The 21,987-nt window shown below is 48.3% G+C and overlaps 1 protein-coding gene across 2 annotated transcripts in view; it reads left to right on the forward strand.

Annotated features, from left to right (window-relative positions):
* The window catches only part of Pitpnc1 (phosphatidylinositol transfer protein cytoplasmic 1), a 334,848-nt gene that overhangs the window by 148,329 nt on the left and 164,532 nt on the right, over positions 1–21,987 (forward strand). For both annotated transcript variants that reach the window (XM_045158271.1, XM_004655123.3), the window contains exon 2: positions 12,098–12,246. In XM_045158271.1, coding sequence (XP_045014206.1) covers positions 12,098–12,246 — 149 coding nt within the window. The remainder of the gene's footprint in view (positions 1–12,097; positions 12,247–21,987) is intronic.

The following is a 21,987-nucleotide window of genomic DNA, read 5'->3' on the forward strand; positions in this document are numbered from 1 at the left end:
CGAGCTGCAGGCTGTATTCTCTTTGTGGGATCGGATATTGCTTTTTGTGGTTTATTGACCTGGCAGAGTGACATCTGACGAAACACCCAAGAACTTTACACCTTAAAAAAAAAAAAAATGCTCTGTCTTCAGTGGAGAAATCTGGACATTGAATCACAGAGCCCGGAAGCCTGAGTGGGGGCTAGCTAGTTAGTCATGTCCTTATCCTGGGCAGAACCCCAAAGCAGGTAAAAAAAAAATACCCAGAGGAAGTGGCATTGGAGCTGGTCTTGGGGTGAAGACAAGTCTTGGGCAGAGCCCCAGGCTGAGGAACTGCTGGAGGGGAAGCCGAGGTGTTAAGAGGAGGAAGGTCAGAATGCATTTGCATTCAGTTAATTACTTCTCCCTTCTGCCAGGGTCACTGTCTGCTGCATGTCAGGTTAAGCAGCGGGTTACCTGGGAGAGAGCACAGCGAGTGGACATTCAGGGCGACACTGAGAAGTCATGTCTACTTCTCCTGTCCTCCAGTGGCAACACCTTCAAACTAAGTCTCTTCACCAAAAGGGACAAATACAGACATTCATGTCCTTTCATAAAGCTTTTTGTGTGCATGTGTGGAGCGTGTGTGCTGTAGCGGATGACATGTTGTGTGTGCACTTGCGTGTGTACATGGGCGTATCACGTATGGGTGCGCGTAGGACGGAGAGCCGCCGGTGCCTGTTCTTCTCTGTTGCTCTTCCATGCCTTCCCTTGAGAGAGGGTCTCTCCCTCAGCCCAGAGCTTTTGTCTTCAGTCAGTGAGCTCTAGCAATTTTCAGGTCTCCACACCCCCTGCAGACTGGGGTTATGGATGTGCATGGACATACCCAGCTTTAAATTTTTTTTTGAATACATCTTATATATTTATTTATTGAAGAGAGAGAAAGAGAGAGGGACTGGACATGCTCACGTCCTATGAGGTATTTTCTTTTCAAATATTTTGTTTGTTTATTTATTTATTTATTTACTTACTTCTAAGAAGAGAGAGAATGGGTGCGCCAGGACTTCCAGCCACTGTAAACAAACTCCAGATGTTTGCACTACTTTGTGCATCTGGTTTTATGTGGGTACTGGGAAATCGAACCCCGGTCATTAGGCTTTGCAGGCGAGCATCTTAACTGCTGTGAGGTATTTTATGAGGTCTATTTGTGACTGATGGTCTTAAGGTCACAAAGCTAATTCAAAGGCTGAATCAGGACAAGGGCTCCATCTGACACCTCGGCACTTTCTCACCCTGTCATACAAGGAACAATTATCACCTCTCTGGAGGCCCAGGTAATCACTGGTCATGAACAAGAGAGGGCTTCTCTGAGCGCATCCCTAATTACCCATGTTCCACCTCACTAGCTTGGAAACACTCAGAAACTGTTGGCTGGGCCCTGACGCCTGGCAGCTACCCTCCCAAGGTGTGGTGATGTCCTGGCATGACACAGTGACTCTCTCTGAATCCCATTTGGTCTAGATTAGAGTCTAGACCATCACAGTGTCTGGCAGGAATATGTGAGAAGCAAGCTATCTCTGGAATATTAAGTTTCCCAAAAGCCACGTTTTTTAAAAGTAAAAGGAACAAGTGAAGTTAAATTTAGAATATAGTCTAGTTATGAGAGCCAAGGAGGCTTGCTGAGTCAAAGTGCTTGTTACACAAGCTTGATGGCCTGAGTTCAGTCCCCAGCACTCATGTAAAAACCCGGGGCATGGGCTGTAGAGATGGCTTAACTGTTAAGGTGCTTGCTTGCAAAGCCTAAGGACCCATGTTCAACCCTCCAGCTCTCATGGAAGCCAGACGCACAAAGGTGAGACAAGTGCAAGGTTGCACATGCCCACTAGGTGGCGTAGGAGGCGGGAGTTTGAGCGCAGTAGCTGAGGCTCTGGTGCGCCCATTCTCTCTCTTGCTCGTTCTCTCTAAAAGATGAAAAGTTAAAACCTAGGGCATGGCCGTGCATGCCTGTAATCCCTGTCCTGTGGTGGGTAGAAACAGGAGGATCACTGGAGCGTGTTGGTCTGTCTACGTGACTTCATCTCAACAATGCAGAAGACGGATAAGCGAGGACACCCAGTGTTCTACTGTGACCTCCACATGCGTGCACATGGGGCATGTACACGGGCACCCACACATATGTGCACATACGAAACAAAGAATAGTTAGATACAAAATGTTAGCATTTCAATATGGCAGTCAATATATAAATTATTAACAAGCCCTTTTTTCAGGCACTTCCTAAAAAATTAAGCTCAGGCTGGCCTCAAACTCATTATGTAGCCACGGATGACCTTGAACTTCTGATCTTCCTGCCTCTGCCTCCAGAGTGCTGGGATTACAGAGGCGCTTCTCTACCACCCGTAGCCTGAAAGAAGCCCACGGGTTGAATAAACGTGGCTGTGTTCCAGTAAGGTTTTACTTCACGGGACACACAAACACAGAGTTCTCCAGACAGTACAATAGGACATCTGTCAGGGCGCCTGGTCTGTGCTGTGGGGTCATGGAAAACAATCAGCCCCTAGCTTTCTGAGACGAGGTTGCTCCTTCTCTGTGTGTGATTGCAGTTGTGACACCAGTTGGCGTGGAGCTGGCAAGGGGCCTGGGTCCTGCTGGTGCGCCTATCAAATGTTCCATGCACCCCATAAAGCAACTGCTTCCCTGCGCTCCCAAGTCCATGCGTTGAGAATGGGGAAGTCTGAGGAAAGCCCTAGTCAAAAGCATTGTCATGCTGGGCGTGGTGGCACACACCTTTAATCCCAGCACTCGGGAGGCAGAGGTGGAAGGATCGCCGTGAGTTTGAGGCCACCCTGGGACTCCATAGTGAATTCCAGGTCAGCCTGGGCTAGAGTGAGACCCTACCTTGAAAAAAAAAAAAGCATTGTCATATAAACAATGTAGGCCTGCCCAAGAATTAGCACCTAGTGCTTCTGAGAGAGAGAGAGAGAGAGAGAGAGAGAGAGGGAGAGAGGGAGAGCGCACAAGTGCAGAAATCAGGCACATTTCTCAGATGGAAAAGCACATGATTTCATGCTAAATCAGGTGGACGGGTACTAAGTGTGCATTGTGTTATGTAGCGTCCATCCAGTTTGATAACAAAGGCCAAAACAGATGTATATTATGATTGTAAACACGGGGCCTTGAGATCCGTGAGTGATGTCACCAAGGAACAAGTTCACCAGGAGTTGGTCGTGTTTACTGAAGAGTAAATTTTTTCCTGTTGTTGACATTGCGATGTTTGGACATGGGCTGGGGACAGGGAAGATGCCATCTTCTTGGTTCTTTAGGATGTGGGAGGTGGACTTTGCCAAGACTCTAAAGTCCAGCAGGCAGTGAAGCGTTTGATGAAGAGCAACCTATGTTCTAGAATTCTGTTGTGCCCAGAACATGGGGTCCAACACTTCTTCAGGCAAGGCTGTGGTTGAAGATAGGGTGATCAATTAGTAATCCCTGAACATATTTAGAATTTTTGGCCTGGATTCTTCTTTTTAATTTAATTAATTTATTTAGGATTTCCCCCACCCTGAGGCAGGATATCACTGTAGCCCAGGCTGACCTGAAATTACAGCCATTCTCCTATGTTAGCCTCTCAAGTGCTGGAATTAAAGGCATGAGCCACGACACCTGGCTTATGTTGGCCATTTTTATGTGTGTGCACCCAAGACAACCTCAGGTACCGGCCTCAGGGCCGTTGTTCACCCCCTTTGAAATAAGGTCACTTGTTGGCCTTGACCTCACCAGTTAAGCTGGCCATTGAGCCCAGAGAGCCACCAGGCTCCATTTTATGTGGGTTTGAGAGCTCACATTCAGACCTTTTAAGTAAAATTTTTATTTATTTACTTATTTATTTGAGACAGAGGGAGAGGAGAGCAAAAGGGCACAGCAGGGCCTCTGCAAATGAACTCCAGAAATGTTGCCACCATGTGCATCTGGCTTTACATGGGTCCTGGGGTTTAGAACCCAGATCCTTAGGCTTTGCAGGCAAGCACCATCTCTGCGGGTTTAGAACCCAGATCCTTAGGCTTTGCAGGCAGGCACCGTCTCTGCAGCCCATATTCAGGCCTTCGTGCTTGCAAGGCAGGCAGGCACGTTACAGCTGAGCCGTCGCCCCAGCCCGGTTGTGTGGTTGTTTTAGGGAGGCTTCCACTTTGTGTCTCAGGCTGACCCTTAAACTCGTGATCCTCTTACCTCCACTTCCCAAGTGCTGGCACTATAGGCATGTGCTCGTATACCTAGTTCGGTCTCCATTAAAAAAAAATCAAGGGGGCTGGAGAGATGGCTTAGTGGTTAAGCGCTCGCCTGTGAAGCCTAAGGACCCCAGTTCGAGGCTCGATTCCCCGGGACCCACGTTAGCCACATGCACAAGGGGGCGCACGCGTCTAGAGTTCATTTGCAGTGGCTGGAAGCCCTGGTGCGCCCATTCTCTCTCTCTCTCTCTCTCTCTCTCTCTCTCTCTCTGTCACTCTCAAATAAATAAATTTTTTAAAAATCAAGGCTCACTATGGAACTGTGTTAAGTGACTTAAGGCTGCTCACACCTCAGCTTATGCAGTACGGACTGTGGGCCACACGCAGCTTCTCCGGACACATTCTGCAGCTCCACCTTGCCCCAGGCCTGACATGCCGCCACACGTCCACTGTGTGCACACGCGCGCAGTCTGGATCTCTGTGATGTCTTTGGCTGCGTAGATGATTATTTGGGCTAGCTGTCCTGATGTAAGCGCTCATGCAGGCTGAGCCTGCGGCATGGAGCTGCCTCCCCCCTTGATCACCTGTAATGATGGTTACCAAACCCAGATTCTGCAGAGTTAGAGCCCAGTTGTCCCACCGTGCTGTGAGCACACGTCAAGCAATCAGACTCTGTCGCTCAACTTCCCCCATCCCTAGGGCTCTTTCTTTTCATTTATGTACTGTGTGTGTGGAAGGAGGTGCACCTGTTATGGGGTACTCGCAGACGTGTCTGTGCTCCACTTTCTTTGAAACAAGACAGGGTCTCTTGCCACTGAAAATGAACTTCCAGACTGCCAAGGCAAGTCAGGCTCATTGTCCCCAGAGCTTTGGATTCTCCTGGCTCTGCCTCACATTGTTGTAGGCATATGGGATCGCAGATGCAGGTGCCACTCTGCATCTGGCTTTACATAGGTGTTGGGGAAGTGAACTGGGGCTGGTACGCTTTGCAAGCATGTACTTTTAACCTCTGAGCCATCTCCTCAGTCCCACAAATGTGGTCTTCTCCTGCCTTCCCTCCTTCCTTTCTTTCTTTCTTCCTTCCTTCCTTCTCAAGGTAGGACCTTACTCTAGCCCAGGCTGACCTGGAATTCTCTATGTAGTCTCAGGGTGGCCTTGAACTCACAGCAGTCCTCCTACCTCTGCCTCCCGAGTGCTGGGATTAAAGGCGTGCGCCACCACACCTGTCTGTCCTCCCTTCCTCCCTCCCTCCCTTCCACCCTTCCTTCCTTCCTTCCTTCCTTCCTTCCTTCTTCCTCTTCCTTTCTTTCTTTCTATTTTGCATTGTGTGGTGAGCATGCGTTCATGCATGTTCACATGTACATGGGCACATATAAACATGTGCGTATGTGGAGGCCAGAGGTTGACACCGGGCGTCTTCCACAGTGACACTCCACCTTATTTTTTGAAACAGTCTCGCTGAAATTAGAGCTAGTCAGGTTTCTACTGCCTCCACCTCCCCAGCACTGGGATTACAGACACACCCCCTGCCCTATATTTACTTGGGTTCTGGAGATTTGAACTCAGGTCCCCATTCTTGTACAGCAAGTTGTTTACTGAGTCAGCCATCTACCCTGCCTATAAGTGTGAATTGAAGACAGTAGGCCAAGCTGGCAACATGGCTCAGTGGTAGAGTGATTGCCTCGCATGCACAAGGACCCGAGTTCAATCCCCACTACTGCTAATAAATAAATAAACCGACTACCTCTGAATGTCCAGCTCTGTGTGATGGCTGTACCCACGGAGCAGGCTTGTTTTTCATGGGTTAGAAGAAAGGGGCAGACACGGAGCCCTTGTCCATCCTTGAGTCTGGGCCACTGCCAGCATCAAAGGGTCACCCCTGGACTGACATTTCTTACTGAGCTACTGAGCTAATGCTGTCACCTGCCCTGCATCAGCCCATGTGGAGCCGCAGCAGTGATCAGGGAGGCCAGGCAGCCGGGCCCCTGCGCTGGTCGCGATGAATCAGCCGCCCTGCCTTGCCATTTCATCCCCACCCAGCAGCAAGCAGTTGAGCTGCGCCCAGCCAAGCTGACTCTTGTCTGCCTAACGGCTTTTCCATGTCACGCGTCGACCTTGGTCCCATATATTTTTCATCTATGAGTAGGCCGGAGCTGCTCAGGGTGGTCTGCTAGTAGACACAGCTTTTCAGCAGACCCCCTAGCATCCTCCTCCATCACTCTCCCTCCCTGAGACAGCCTCTCGTGGAGCTGCCATTTTTCAGTCAGATTGGCTGACCAGCGAACTCCAGCAATCCTCTCGCGTCCACTCTCTTCAGAGCTGGAGCTGCAAGGCGAGCGTGGCTTTGCCTGGCTTTTTACAAGGGTGCTGGGGATCGAGCTCAGGTCCTCATGCTTGCTTTTTATTTTTGTATGTGGGGAGAAAGATATGTGTAAATGTGTGTGTGGAGGTCAGAGGATGGCCTCAGGTGTCATTCCTTTTCTTCAAAGTAGGGTCTCACTCTAGCGCAGGCTGACCTGGAATTCACTATGGAGTCTCAGGGTGGCCTCGATCTCACGGTGATCCTCCTACCTCTGCCTCCCGAGTGCTGGGTTTAAAGGTGTGCACCACCATGCCCAACTAAGAATGCCATCCTTCTAAAATCTTTTGCTCGTAGAGAGAGAGAGAGATAGAGAGACACAGGCAGAGAAAATGGGTGCGCCAGCGCCTCTAGCCACTGCAATGAACTCCAAATGCATGCACCTCTTTGTGGACCTGGCTTTCCCTGGTCACTAAAAACTCAAACCCTGGTCGTTACACTTTGCAGGCAAGCATCACCTGCCATGGGCCTCAGCCTGTGGCTTGTAGACAGCTGTCTTCTGCTCACATCCTCTTCCCCTGTGCTGTCTGCCTCGATGTACAGGTTTCTCTTTTTAATCTTTTTTAAAAATTATTTTCAAGGAGAGAGAGGGAGAGAGACAGAGTGAGAATGAATGTGGGATCCACCAGGCTCTTTAGCCACTGCAAACGAACTCTAGACGCCTCATTGTGCATCTGGCTTTACGTGGGTAGTAGGCAATCAAACTCAGGTCATTAGGCTTTGCAAGCAAGTGCCTTTAACTGCTGAAGCCATCTCTCCAGCCCCAGTTTTTCCCTCTCTTTCTCTGTTTTTAATAAGGACATCAGTCATGTTGGGTTTAGACCCAATCCTAATGATTTCATCTTAACTTGATTATCTTCAAGGGGCCTTATTTTCAAAGAGCCTGTGTGTGTGTGTGTGTGTGTGTGTGTGTGTGTGTGTTATGCATGTGTATTGCAGATGTACTTGCAGGCATGAGGAAGCCAGAGGAGAACCCAGGGTTTCCCTTGTTGCTCCTCCGTGTGTTTCCTTGAGGCCGAGTCTCTCTCAGTATGGAGCTGAAGTTTTCATGACGCCCCAACCATTCTCAGCTCTGTGCTCCTCCCAGAGCTGGGGTTATGATGTGCACAGCCTCGCCCAGCTGTTTCCATGGGCCCTGGGAAAGCAAACTCAGGTGGCCTCGGGCCCTCATACATGCAGCAGGTGCTCGGACCGCTGAGCCACCCTCCCAGCTGTGCGGTCACCTTGAGAGGTGAGAGTGAGGGCTTCGCCCTTTGAACGCTGGGAGCTCAGTCCCTAACACACACCAGCAGTCTCAGTGTCAGCAACGTTACTCCTTTTGTGGCCGAAGAACCCCGTCGCCTCTAACTGTTGAGTGAGTGTTGAGTGTCAGGCGCACATTCACTTGCCGGTGAGAACTGCGCTTGCTAAGCAGCCCGTCTCGGGCAGGGCGAGGTGGGCCGCTGACCTCCCAGGTCTGGCTCCTAAATCGACAATCCCTAAACCTGCTTCCACTGCCGTCATCATGGCAGGAATGCTAGTCTTTGTGAGCAGACGTAAAAACGGTGTGGACAGAGGGGAAGCCAGGTCAGGCCTCTGGGCCTGGATTCATTTTAAAAATGGCTTTTATCTTTGTGCTTCCTCTCTCCTCTTCCTGCTCTTATCTAGCCGACCCTCTCCCCCGCCAGTGCGTAAATACGCATTAAAAGCATTTTAAACACAGACCTGTTCTGGAGAGGGGCATGGCCAGATAGGAAGCGCAGCCCTTGGAGGAGACCAGCAGAAGCCTGCTCTGTTGTCATGGTGACTGGGCCGGTCCCCCAGGCTGGCCACAGACTAGACGAGCCTGAAGGAACTTGTTCACCCTCCTCCCTGCAACGCCTCTGCATGACGCGCCCTCTCAGCTTTGGGACCCAAAGCACTGCTGACTTGAACAGTTTTGGGGGGCTGGGGTGCACCCCCATGCATAACACACACACACACACACACACACACACACACACGTACACACTTTGAAAATAAAGCCTCTTGAAGATAATCACGTTAAGATGAAGTCATTAGGATGGGGTCTTAACACAATATGGCTGATATCCTTATTAAAAGAGAGAGAGAGAGAGAAAGAGAGAAATTGGGGCTGGAGAGATGGCTTCAGCAGTTAAAGGCACTTGCTTGCAAAGCCTGATGACCTGGGTTTGATTACCTACTACCCATGTGAAGCCAGATGCACAATGTGGCTCATGCATCTAGAGCTCGTTTGCAGTGGCTGGAGATCCTGGTGCACCAGTGATATGCACCCACATCACTGGGGCACCATCACTCAGTGGTTAAAGGCACTGGCTCAGGTTCAGTTTCCCAGTATTGACATAAAGCCAAATGCACAAAGTGGCTCATGTGTCTGGAGTTCATTTGCAGTGGTAAGAGGCTCTGGTACATTCTCTCTTTCTCCCATACACACGTAAATAACACATTAAAATCTTCTTTTTTAATTTTTTTGTTTACTTTAATTTATTTATTTGAGAGTGACAGACAAAGAGAGAAAGAGGCAGATAGAGAGTGAGAGAGAGAATGGGCGCGCCAGGGCCTCCAGCCATTGTGAACAAACTCCAGACGTGTGCGCCCTCTTGTGCATCTGGCTAATGTGGGTCCTGGGGAATTGAGCCTCGAACCGGGGTCCTCAGGCTTCACAGGCAAGTGCTTAACCGCTAAGCCATCTCTCCAGCCCATCTTTTTTTTTTGTTTTTTTTTTTTTTTTTTAATAAAATAGGTTTTTCTTTTTTCTGCTCAGAGACAGAGGACCTGAATCCCTCCTGACCAGGGCCCTTTTAGCCACCACTCAGCTCCAGCATTAGCTTCCTGCTGAGGGTTGGTGGAATTGGTGGCCGTGACCTTGTATCTGTTAGTTCACCCTGAATATGCAAGATGGACCACTACAGCAGAGTTACAATGTCCTGAACCTGAGCAGATGCAAATGTTGCTTTACTCACTAGGTGTGGTGGCTCACATCTATAATCCCAGAACTCGGGAGGCTGAGGTAGGAGGATCACAGTGAGTTCAAGGCTAGTTATATACATGTATATGTATAATTTACTTGAGAGAGGGAGAGAGAATGGGCATGCCAGGGCCTCCAGCTACTGCCAACAAACTCCAGATGTGTGCGCCACTTTGTGCATCTGACTTATGTGGGTCCCTGGGGAATTGAACCTGGGTCCTTTGGCTTTGCAGGATAGTGCCTTAACTGCTAAGCCATCTCTCCAGCCAGAGGCCAGTGTTAAGTAGAGTGAGTTCCAGGTCAGCCTGGACTAGAGTAAGACTCTCCCTTGAAACAAAAAGTTGTTTTACTCCTCTTTCCTATCCTCCCTCCCTCCTTCCCTCCATCTTCCGCTACACACACACACACACACACACACACACACACACACTTCAAATTCGTTTTGCTACTTTGGAAGTCCACTGGGGAAAGAAACCTCTGTAGGGCACTGGAGTGTTCAGAGCGGCCAGAAAGAGAGTAGACAAGCGCAGAAGAGAGGCAGGGTGGAAAGTGGTCCTGTCATGTGCTCCATGTTATCACTTTAGGGTAAGATGAGGCTTCTGGGACTTGGGCCTGGAAGCTCCACACAGCCAGGAGAATTGGATAAAAACAAGTCAGAGGCACTGAGAATGGTCCTGCATGTAGTGAGGGCTTCTAGAACATGGCTTCGCTTGTGACCAGGCCTGGACATTTGGAAATTTTAAAACCCGGTAGATGGGGGCTGGAGGGATGGTTCAGTGGTTAAGGCACTTGCCTGCAAAGCATAAGAACCTGGGTTAGATTCCCAAGTACCCACATAAAGCCAGATGCATAAGGTGGCACATGTGTCTGGAGTTTGTTTGCATTGCCTAGAGCTCTGGTGCATCCATTCTCTCTATATATCTGTCTGCCTCTTTCTCAAATAAATAAATAAATAAATATATTTTTTTTAAATCTCGGTTTGGCTGGGGAGATGGCTCAGTAGTTAAAGGCACTTACTTGTAAAACCTGTCAGCCCAGGTTCAATTCCCCAGCACTCTAAGAAAGCCAGATGCACAAAGTGGCACATGTTCGTTTGCAGTGGCTAGAGGCCCTGACACACCCATACTCTCCCTCTCTCTCTCTTTCTCTCTGTCTGAAAAATAAATACATAAATAAAATATTTTTGAAGATAAAGGACTTCTGGTCAAGATGGTGGAATAGGAGCCACACTAATAAACAACAGGTGAAAACAGAGATAAGATTCCTCACAATAATCCTTCTTCCAAAGCATGAAGATGGCAGAGAAAACCCAGGAGATCCAAGACCCATCAATCAATACAAGAAAAGCTAGCCGACTGCCTGCCATAAGACATGCCCCTTCTACCACATCTGCCAGGGACCCATGGGAAGTTGCAGAGGAAGTGCCGACATGGTATTGGCTCCCGCTGCTAATCTGACAACCAGCTCCAGCAGAAAGGCAACAGGCACCGCAGTCAATCAGAACACACGGAATCAGAAACTTCGTGGCTACAGCGAGCTCAACACTAAACCAGACTGCTAACAGACCCACTAAGGCTCAGGGACCATTGGGGAAGAGGATGCAGAAAGATTGTAACAGCCACAGAGTGGGTAGAAATACCCTAAGGCACAGCTCTCCCTCTCCACACAGAGACTGACTGAAGCCTCAGTCACCCAATAGTGACCACCAACAACTTCACTGAGGAGAGCCCTCAGGGAAAGGGGGGTGGGGGAGAAGGGGCATGAAACTATAACCTTTGTAAAAATAAATAAATAAATAAATAATTTTAAAAAGACCCCTTGGGGGTTAGGGGTTTAGCCCAGTGGTAGAACACTTGCCTAGCAAGCACAAAGCTCTGTTTTTGGTTCCCAGAACTGAATAAAGAAAAAAGAAAAAATCACAAAAAACAGACTTAAAATTGTGTGAGGGTCTTGGCATGGTGTCTTATGTTGTAATAGGAGACCAATTCGGAGGACTGTGGCAAGCCAGGGCTACGGAGTGAAACCCTGTCTCCCAGAGACAACACCCAGGTGATGCTGATGTCTAGCCACCTATGAGACCTGCTGTCCTAGGGAACAAGCCTCCCGGCGAGCGGGGGCACTCGCAGAAGGAGGGAGAAGAGGCAGGTGACACTTAGTCCTTTGTCCTCAGCAATGCCATCAATTAGCTACCAAGGCAGGACAGAACCTACACACCCGAGGCTGCCTTTGCCCAAGCCAGACAGGCCAGAGCGGCGAGGGTGGCCGCAGTTTCCTCCTTCTCCGCGCTCCGCATAGGCTCGTTGTCGCCTGGGCCTCTGTAGACGGCCGGGGCCCCGGGGAGTGCTTGCAACGGCGGCGCGTGGTGTTCGCAGGAACACGCCGTTTCTGCATTCTGCCCGCGGCTCGCTCTCCCCCCGGCTCCCAAGGACAGTCACGTTAGGCCCAAGCGGCCACTTGCTTTTCTCGGCAGAAGGTGCTGATGCGATTCGTTTTACTCTCTGCCCCGTGGTCGGAGGAGGGGTCGGGTCTCTTGGAGGGGGGCTGGCGCTCATCTCACCGTCTGTCTCCATCTCTCTTTGTGCTTTGTAGTACAAAATCGGACAGCTGTATATGATCAGCAAACACAGCCATGAGCAGAGTGACCGGGGAGAAGGGGTGGAGGTTGTCCAGAACGAGCCCTTCGAGGACCCTCACCATGGCAACGGGCAGTTCACGGAGAAGCGAGTGTATCTCAACAGGTGAGTTGATGGCAGCCAGGGATGCACCTTGGAGTCCCTCCCACCGACTCCCTGGCACCAGCGAGGTAAGGAAATACGGTTAAAATACGGTTAAAAAGGTCGCCGGACAGTCAGGCCTCCAGCCTCCACTGTCACCAGTATGGTCGCTTTCAAAAACAGAATCTACCTTCCTTTCTGACGTTCTGCAAAATAAATCTTAATGGAGTTTTCATTAGGAGAGTGGCTAACCCCGATGGCGTAAGTTGAAGTCTGACCTTAAGAACCGAGTGACTCCAGTGACTTGGTCTTTTCCCCTAGACACTGTTAGCCGCAGGAAGGAAACGGCTCTTTCTCTGAATGCTAGGGCAATGTGCCTTTCTTTGGATGTGGCCTCGGTAAGGTTTCCAGTTACTGTCAAGCGGCTGCTCAGGTATCCACAAAGGGACACGACAGAGTGACCACCTCTGACCTTGATCCGAGGTGGGGAAGGTGGGTTTTGTGTCTCCAGAGCACCCTGCCTTCCCAAGGTGGAGCTTGGCATTCTCATACAGGATGGGCAAAACATCGGTGATTATAAACCACACTATGTTTTCTGCTTTGTAAAATGTGTCCTTTAATGTTTTGCTATTTTATTGTTGCCGATGGCACAGTTGATTATTAGGGCTACAGTGATCTTCTCTCCACCATATAACCACCCCCAACACAGCTTCTTCTGTTCAATTATTTTTTTCTTGCTCAGAAAATATTTGTAGTGAGATGACAAGAAATATATTGTGTTGAAATGAACTGCTTCAGCAACCCAGCCTTGAATTAGCCTTTTCATGAGTATGTATTTCCCCTCCTCTCCATACATGCACTGCCTTGTCCACTGGTCTATCTCTTTTCTTTTTTAATATATTTTATTTATTTACTAGAGAGAGAGAGAGGATGGATGCGCCAGGGCTTCCAGCCACTGCAAACAAACTCTAATCATGTGCCCCCTTGTGCATCTGGCTTACGTGGGTCCTGGAGAATCAAATCTGGGATTCTTTGGCTTTGTAGGCAAATGCCTTACCCGCTAAGCCATCTCTCCAGCCCCCATCTCTTTTCTTTTTCTTTTTTATTTTTCAAGGCAGGGTCTCACTCTGGCCTAGGCTGACCTGGTACTCACTCGGTAGTCCCAGGCTAGCCTCAAACTCACAGCAATCCCCCTACCTCTGCCCACCCCCCGGCTGATCCTTGTCTGATATTGAGACGTGTTTCTGTCATATTAGCTGGACAGTGCCCCCAGCTTATCCTTGGCACCTGTGAACAGTTACCGATCCTTGGTGCTGTGGATATGGGCAGCCATTTCCGTACTTGGATTCTATCATTCTTTCTTTATATGTATGTGTGTGTGTGTGTGTGTGTGTGTGTGTGTGTGTATTTGATGGAGAAAGAGTGAGAGAATGGGTGTGCCAGGGCCTCTAGCCACTGCAAACGAACTCCAGATGCATGCGCCCCCTTGTGCATCTGGCTAACGTGGGTCCTGGGGAATCTAACCTGGGTCCTTTGGCTTTGCAGGCAAACACCTTAACCACTAAACCATCCCTCTGGCCCTGTATTCTACCATTCTCAAGTGGAAGTTTACCCTCCAGCAGGTTAAAGTCCACCACCCCTGTCGTGAGACTTTGGGTAGATAGAAATCTTCTGCAGTGAAGGCCTTGCTGCAGGTCCCATTAAGCATTTTCATCTGCCCAGGGTTACAGAATCAGGGAGCTCCTGAGTCATGATGAGATGTAAATGAGATCGATCCCATCCATCTAATAGAATCTGTGAATTCCCAAGATTTGGAACCATTTCAGGCTCCAATCAACTGTTGATCTGCAGAGGTCGCTGAGCTCCTGGTCCAGCCGGGCATGGCTTCCTTACCAAGACAGATTTTTTTTTTTCATGCGCTGCTTTGGCATTCTCAGAGTGGAGGGTGCGAAGCAGACACAGAGCACGTTTCCCCTTAGGGATCACCTCTGAGGAGCAAGAAGTGAGGGAGAGGCAGAAAAATAGAAAGTATGGAAAATTCCATTTCTTGGCTGACAGTTACAGTTATTGCCTGGGGAATGTTTCCTATGCACCAAAATCAAGAAGAATTTTAGAAACTTTCTAACTTGCTGAAACAGTGTAAGACATTTCCAGCTGTCTCTGTCATGTCTGTTTTCCCTATCAAAATATACAATATTTATTTTAAAGAAGAGTCATAAACATTAGTAAGAGGGAAATTTGTTATAAATAGAATATGTGGCCTTCCAGGAATAGTAACTGAAAAGATTCATGTAGACCCTCCCCTACTTCCTATGACAAACATGGCATGAAATATAGCAATATAAATCTGAGCTTAAAACAAAGACAGGGAAATCCTCAGGCAGTAGACCAGAAGGGAACTTGAACCAGAGCAGGAAGCAGACCAGTGAGTACTCCAGAAGCCAGGGGACATCGAAACCCAGTGTAGGCCCTGCGTAGCAATCAGCTTCCTATTGCTGGGACAAAACACCCAACCGGAAATAGCTTATGGAGTGAATGGTGGTGGGAATGGCTGGGGGATAACTTCAGGCTTACAATTTCAAGGGAAAGTCTCATCGTGGCAGAGCAGGCAGCTGGGGGTGGCATCTCCACACATCAGTAGCAAGGTGAGAGCAGGGCAGCTCTGAGCACACAGTGGGATGGGCTAACCAAGCCACAGGTCTACCCCAGTGACACGCCCTTCCCAGCAAGTCCCACCATCTGGGCACAAAGTAGGAACCTTAATGACACTTGATGCTATTGGGGAGATATTTTACATTCCAACCACGACACCCTGATATCTAAGGGCCCAGGAGAAGAGCAGGAAGTGTGGTCTCAGGCCTGCACAAATGGGGAACTGGAACTAAGAAACAGGCATACATAGCGATTTCGGACAATGAAGGGCTGGGAGAAGCCGGGCGTGGTGGCGCACGCCTTTAATCCCAGCACTCGGGAGGCAGAGGTAGGCGGATTGCCGTGAGTTCAAGGCCACCCTGAGACTCCATAGTGAAGTCCAGGTCAGCCTGGGCTAGAGTGAGACCCTACCTCGGGGAAAAAAAAAAAAAAAAGAAGGGCTGGGAGAGGTTACTACCCTGAGACTCCCACTGAAAGAACTACTGAAGTATAATGCTTCAACAAAGAGAAGACAGAGCCCAGAAAGAAGGAGAGGTGTCTGGAAGAAATAATGAACTAAGTAGAATGAGACCGTGGCAAATCTGAACAAGCATCGAATGCATTAAAAACACTAATAATGAGCCAACCGTGGTGGCTCATGCCTTTAATCCCAGCACTTGGGAGGCAGAGGTAGGAGGATTGCTATGAGTTCAAGGCCACCCTGAAACTACCAAGTGAATTCCAGGTCTGTCTGGGCTACAGCAAGACCCTACGTCAAAAAATTAAAAAACAAAAAAACACTAGCAGTGAGGCTGGAGAGATGGCTTAGTGGTTAAGGTATTTGCCTGCGAAGCCTAAGGACCCAGGCTTGGCTCCCCAGAACCCACGTAAGCCAGATGCGCAAGGTGGTGCAGGACCACAACGTGCATGTGCACAGACGGCGCATGTGTCTGCACTTTGATTGCAGTGGCCGAGGCCCTAGCATGACAATTCTCTCTCTCTCATATAAATAAATAAATAAAATAACCCTAACAATGGCTCATTGGGGGCATATGTGGAGAATCTAAACAGTAGACAACAATAACAGAAGATTGAAGGATAAAAATTATAATGAGAACACAGTAATAAGTATTGCAGAGATGTTGGTTGTTTTATGCTTTTAATGCAAGCAGGCATAGTCAAAATGTAAAAGTTACTTGTGGAGAGATAGTAATGCAATAAGTAACTTCTAAGAGATCACAGGATTACTGCATAGATGACAGGTATAATAGAAAACAGATTGTGGGGCTGGAGAGATGGCTTAGCGATTAAGGCATTTGCCTGCGAAGCCTAAGGACCCAGGTTCGATTCCCCAGCACCCACACAAGCCAGATGCACATGGTGGCGCATGAGTCTGCAGTTCATTTGCAGTAGCTAAAGGCCCTGACACACCCATTCTCTCTCTCTCTCTCTCTAGAAAGAGGCAGATATATATATGTATGTATATGTATATGTATATATATATGTATGTGTGTGTGTGTAAAAATATATATGTGTGTGTGTGTGTGTGTGTGTGTGTGTGTGTGTGTGTGTGTATCTGCTTCTTTCTCTCCAAAATAAATAAAAATAAAATATTTTTTTAAGAAGAAAACAGGGCTGCCGGGCGTGGTGGTGCACACCTTTAATCCCAGCACTTGGGAGGCAGAGGTAGATGGATTGGCCTGAGTTCGAGGCCACTCTGAGATTACATAGTGAATTCCAGGTCAGCCTGGGCTAGAGTGAGACCCTACCTCGAAAACCAAAAAAAAAGAAAAGAAAAGAAAACAGGGCTGGAGAGATGGCTTAGTGGTTAAGGCGCTTGCTTGAGAAGCCTTATAACTCAGGTTCAATTCCCCAGTACACATATAAGCCAGATGCACAAGGTGGCACATGTCTGGAGTTTGTTTGCAGTGGTTAAAGGTCCTGACACATTCTTTCTCTCTGCCTCGCTATCTGCCTCTTGGTCTCTCTCTCTCTCTCTCAAATGAATAAAATAAAGTATTTTTTTGAAAAAGGAAAACAGGACTGGAGATATAGCTTAGTGATTAAGGCTCTTGTCTGCAAAGTCAAAAGACCTAGGTTTGATTCCCCAAGACCCACATAAGCCAGATGCATGTGTCTGGAGTTTGTTTGCAGTGGCTGGATGCCCTGGTGCATCCATTCTCTCTCTCTTTCTGTCTCTCTCCATGCCTCTTTCCCCCTCAAACAAATAAATAAATAGTAAAATAAAATAAAGGAAAACAAATTATGATAGATAAATATAATTATGATAGATAAATGTCAGATTACTTTCCCCGTCACCCTTGCAACTCAGGATGACCATGTGGCCTAGTTCTGACCAGTAAGGCAAAATGGTTTCATCTCTAATAGAAAGAGAAATGCTGGAGAGATGGCTTAGCTGTTAAGGAGCTTTCCTGTGAAGCCAAAGGATCCAGATTCGATTCCTCAGAACTCACGTAAGCCAGATGCATATGGTGGCACATATATCTGGAATTCATTTGCAGTGGCTAAAGGCCCTGGTGTGCCCAATCTCTCTCTCTCTCATTAATAAGTAACACATTATTAAAATATTAATAAATAAGATAAAAAATATTTTTTTAAAAAAGAGAAAGAAAGTTCAAGCGGCTTTCATTTTCTGTTCATGAGGGGCATGATCTGCTTAAGAAAGGAGGAGAGAGGTTGGGGAGATGGCTCAGCAGTTAAATGCTCTTGCTTGCATAGCCTGCCAGCCTGGGTTTAATTTCCCAGCCACCCACGTAAAGCCAGATGCAAATGATTTGCAGCCTGGCAGTTTGTTTGTAGTGGCAGAGACCCTGCCTCAAAGAAGGTGCAACACAGATATCTTGAAGCTGTCCTCTGACTTCCACACGCATGCTGTGACATGTTCCCCCCACCACACACACAATTTTTTTTTTAATTTTCTGATTATTTTTATTTAGTTATTTGAGAGCAACAGACTGAGAGAGAAAGTCAGATAGAGAGAGAGAGAATGGGCACACCAGGGTCTCTAGCCACTGCAAACGAACTCCAGACGCGTGTGCCCCCTTGTGCATCTGGCTAACGTGGGTCCTGGGAATCGAGCCTCGAACTGTGGTTCTTAGGCTTCACAGGCAAGCACTTAACTGCTAAGCCATCTCTACAGCTCACACAATTTTTTTAAAAAAGAAAGGGGAAGAACACCCCTGAATCTCTGAATGCTTACATAATTGTTCCTGGTTGGATGACACCAAGATCCAAAGACATGCTTTGTTTTGTTTTGTATTTCAAGGTAGGGTCTCACTCTAGTCTAGGCTGACCTGGAATTCACTATGCAGTCTCAAGGTGGCTTCAAACTCATAACGATCTTCCTATTTCTGCCTCTTAAGTGCTGGGATTATAAGGTGTGTGCCACCATGCCTGGCTCAAAGACATTTTAAGTCAGAGGACCAGTTGCATAAATGATCTCATGTCAATGCTTTATTTATGGCTTTATAATAAAAAAGGCCTTCAGGAAGAAGGAGAAAGGAGGAATAGAAGGAAAGTGAATATTGGAAGACAATTAACCTTGCCTTACCTTCTGAGTCTTTTTATTTATTTATTTATTTTTGCCTTCTGAGTATTGATTGTAGAACTGAGCAGTAATAGTACAATGAAGGACTGGGCCAGATGTTATGGTGGGTGCCTTTAATTCTGGCACTCAGTAGACTGAAGTAAGAAGATTGCTGTGAGTTGGAAGCTAGTCTAGAACTACAGAGTGAGTAACAGGTGAGCCTGGATTAGAATGAGACCCAGCCTCAACTAAACTAAACTAAGCTAAAATAAAATAAAATAAAGGACTTGGGATGTCGCTTAGTGATAGAGTGTTTGCCTAGCATAGTCAAGGCCCTGAATTTCATCCTCAGGTCAGTCTTAGCAAAGGACATAGATATCAAAATCCCATATAACACTGGCCCATCTGATGACTAAGATAATAATAAGCCACAATTCAATCAAATTTATCCCTGACCTTCATTATGTGACCCTTAAGTAAACCTGGCCATGTACCTAGCCACAGCTGGCCCTCCTGGGCGTCACGCTTGCATGGTAAGCACCGTTTCCCACTGAGCCCCATAATGTCTTCTTGAAGTGCTGGTCTTCTTCTGGTGCTGATCCTCATCTTCCTGTGAGAACGCTTTCCTCCAGCCTTTCCCGCAGCAGCCCATGGCCTGTTGGGTGCACGGTACATCTGGTGGCATCTGGTGCAGTTGGCGTATTAGCACCAGGGCACCGGACCTTCTCAGGGCTGCCGTTACAGTGGTCCACGTGCCGGCTACCCCGAGCCTTTGATCCAGTTCCCTGACCAAATACATGGTATTTCTTGGTTTGTCCTCAAAGCTCCTAGTTTCAACTGGTATACAGAGGAAGGAGGGAAAATACGAATCAGACCCTGGAATCATGATTCTAAACAAAACTGTCACCTGGTCACATCAGAAGGCTGGCTCTTCTTAAGTCACCATTTCTTTTTCACTTTATCCCAAGCATCTCTCCTACCCCTGCCCACAGAAGCCCACGAGGGAGGGGTGGGGTCAGAGGTGGAGGAAAGGGCGCTGGAGAACAGGGTCTATTTTTAGGCTTGTTTTTCAGTCCTGAAGTGTCGTGTTCCTCACACCGAGGCTGCCTGTTAACTAGGCTGGCTGGCAGCTGTCCGTCGGGGAGGATCGCCAGCCTCCAGCCCAGCGTCCACCTAAGGCCTGGATCGATTGGGGAGAGAACAGCCTTCTTCTCCCCATGCCTCCCTTCCCTTCCCCAGAAATGTCCCCTAGCCTCAGGTGGGTTTATAGAAGGCAAAGCTTCTGGAAGTCCTGAGTCCTCTTGAAGCCGGCACACGCCCAGCATCACACGGTAGAAGCTTGTTGCTGGGGCTCGGGCTTTCTCTCCCGCCTCCTCTTCCCGGGCTCCCAGGTCATCCAGACCTGCTGAGCAAACTTCCACATGGTCCTCAAATCACCTGAGGCTTTGGGAGAGCCTGCTGCCTAGGCAACAGGTGATGGGCAAAGTAGTATAGATTCTGGCCCAATCACTGTCTCCATGTGATGTTTCAAAGAATCTTCGTCGTCTCTATTGATTTCTTCATTCATTGAAAAAATGCTTGGGTTGAAGCCAGGCATGGTGGCTCATGCCTTTAATCCCAGCACTCGGGAGGCAGAGGTAGGAGGATTGCTGAGAGTTCAAGGCCACCCTCAGACTCCATAGTGAATTCCAGGTCAGCCTGGGCTAGAGTGAGACCCTACCTCGAAAAACAAAACCAAAAATAAAATAAAATAAATAAATAAATGCTTGGGCTAGAGAGATGGCTTAGTGGTTGAGGCATTTGGCTATGAAGCCAAAGGGCTCCAGTTCAATTCCCAGTTTCCACATAAGCCAGCTGCATAAGGTGGTGCGTGCATCTGGAGTTTGTTTGCAGTGGCTAGAGGCCCTGGTGCACCCATTCTCTCTCTATCTGCATCTCTCTCTCTCTAAAAATAAATAAATAAAATATTTTTAATACGTATTGGGTGATGGAGAGATTGCTTAGTGGTTAAGGCATTTGTCTGCAAAGCTAACGACCCAGGAAAGCCAGATACCTGGAGTTTGTATGCAGTGGCTGGAGGCCCTGGCACACCATTCTCTCTCTCTCTCTCTCTCTCTCTCTTTCTCTCTCTCTCTCTCTGCCTCCCTCCCTTTCCTCTCCTCACAAATAAACAAATAAAAGTATTTTTTCTTTTAAGAAAGCTTGTTGGGACTGGGGGTGAAGCTCAGCAGTGGGGTGCTTGTGTATCGCTCGCAAGGCCCGGAGCTCGATTCCTTGTACTGCGCCACATGTGCGCGTGTGTGTAGATAGGTAGGTAGATGAATAGAAAGTACCGCTGTAGATGTTGGGTGTTTATCAGTGAGCAGAATAGAGATTCCTGTCCTGGTGGGACTTTTATTATACTTGGGAATGACAGAAAGTCTGTCACTCTCAAATAAATAAATAAAAATTTTTCAAAAAAATTTATTTAATTTTGGGCTGGAGAGATGGTTTAGCGGTTAAGCGCTTGCCTGTGAAGCCTAAGGACCCCAGTTCGAGGCTCGGTTCCCCAGGTCCCACGTTAGCCAGATGCACAAGGGGGCTCACGCGTCTGGAGTTCGTTTGCAGAGGCTGGAAGCCCTGGCGCGCCCATTCCCTCTCTCTCCCTCTATCTGTCTTTCTCTCTGTGTCTGTCGCTCTCAAATAAAAAAATTAAAAAAATTTTTTTAAAAAAATTATTTAATTTTGTTTACTTGAGAGAGAGAGAAAGAGGCAGATAGAGAAATGAGTATGCAGGGCCTTCAGTGGCTATAAATGAATTCCAGACAAATATGGTACCTTGCTCATCTGGCTTATGTGGTCCAGGGAACTCAAACCTGGGTCCTTTGGCTTTGCAAGCAAGTGCCTCAACTGCTAAGATATCTCTCCAGCCCCCCCCCCCCCCGCCCCCTTGCCTTTTTTTTTTTTGAGGTAGGTTCTCACTCTAGCCCAGGCTGACCTGGAACTCACTCTGTAGTGTCAGGGTGGCCTCATCCCTAAAGGTGCTGTTGATGTGGGTGACTGGGAGCTCCAGCCTGCTGACCACACAAGCAAGAGACTGGAGCAGGCAAGCCCCTTCCCCTCCATCTGACACAGTCTCTTTAACTGGAGAGAGTGGCGGAGTTCACGTCTAACTTCATTGAACTCATGCTCTGGACACGTCTAGTAGGCGAAGTCCAGGCAGACCTGCCTCCCACAGGGAGAGCTCTGGTTGAGAAACTATCCTCCTCTATGCTTGCTGACACATCAACAACCACACAAAGAGCGCAGTGGAGGGCTGAGAAGATGGCTCAGTGGATAAAGCACTTGCCCTGCAAGGCTGAGGACCAGAGTTCAAATCCTCAGCACCCACGTAAATGCCGGGGACATGTGACAGCCTACCTGCAATCCCAGCCCGGGAGGCGGAGATAGGGAATCCCTGCTTAGCTAGACCAGCTGAGTCATCCAGCTTCGGGGCTCAGACGAGAGCCCCTGTCTCAGTACAGACAGTGAAGAGCCGCCAAGGAAGGCACTGACGTCATCCTTTGGCCTCCACATGTACATTACATACACGTTCGCGTGCACACACA

This window comes from Jaculus jaculus, chromosome 9 (assembly GCF_020740685.1).
Source record: "Jaculus jaculus isolate mJacJac1 chromosome 9, mJacJac1.mat.Y.cur, whole genome shotgun sequence".
Taxonomy (NCBI): domain Eukaryota; kingdom Metazoa; phylum Chordata; class Mammalia; order Rodentia; family Dipodidae; genus Jaculus; species Jaculus jaculus.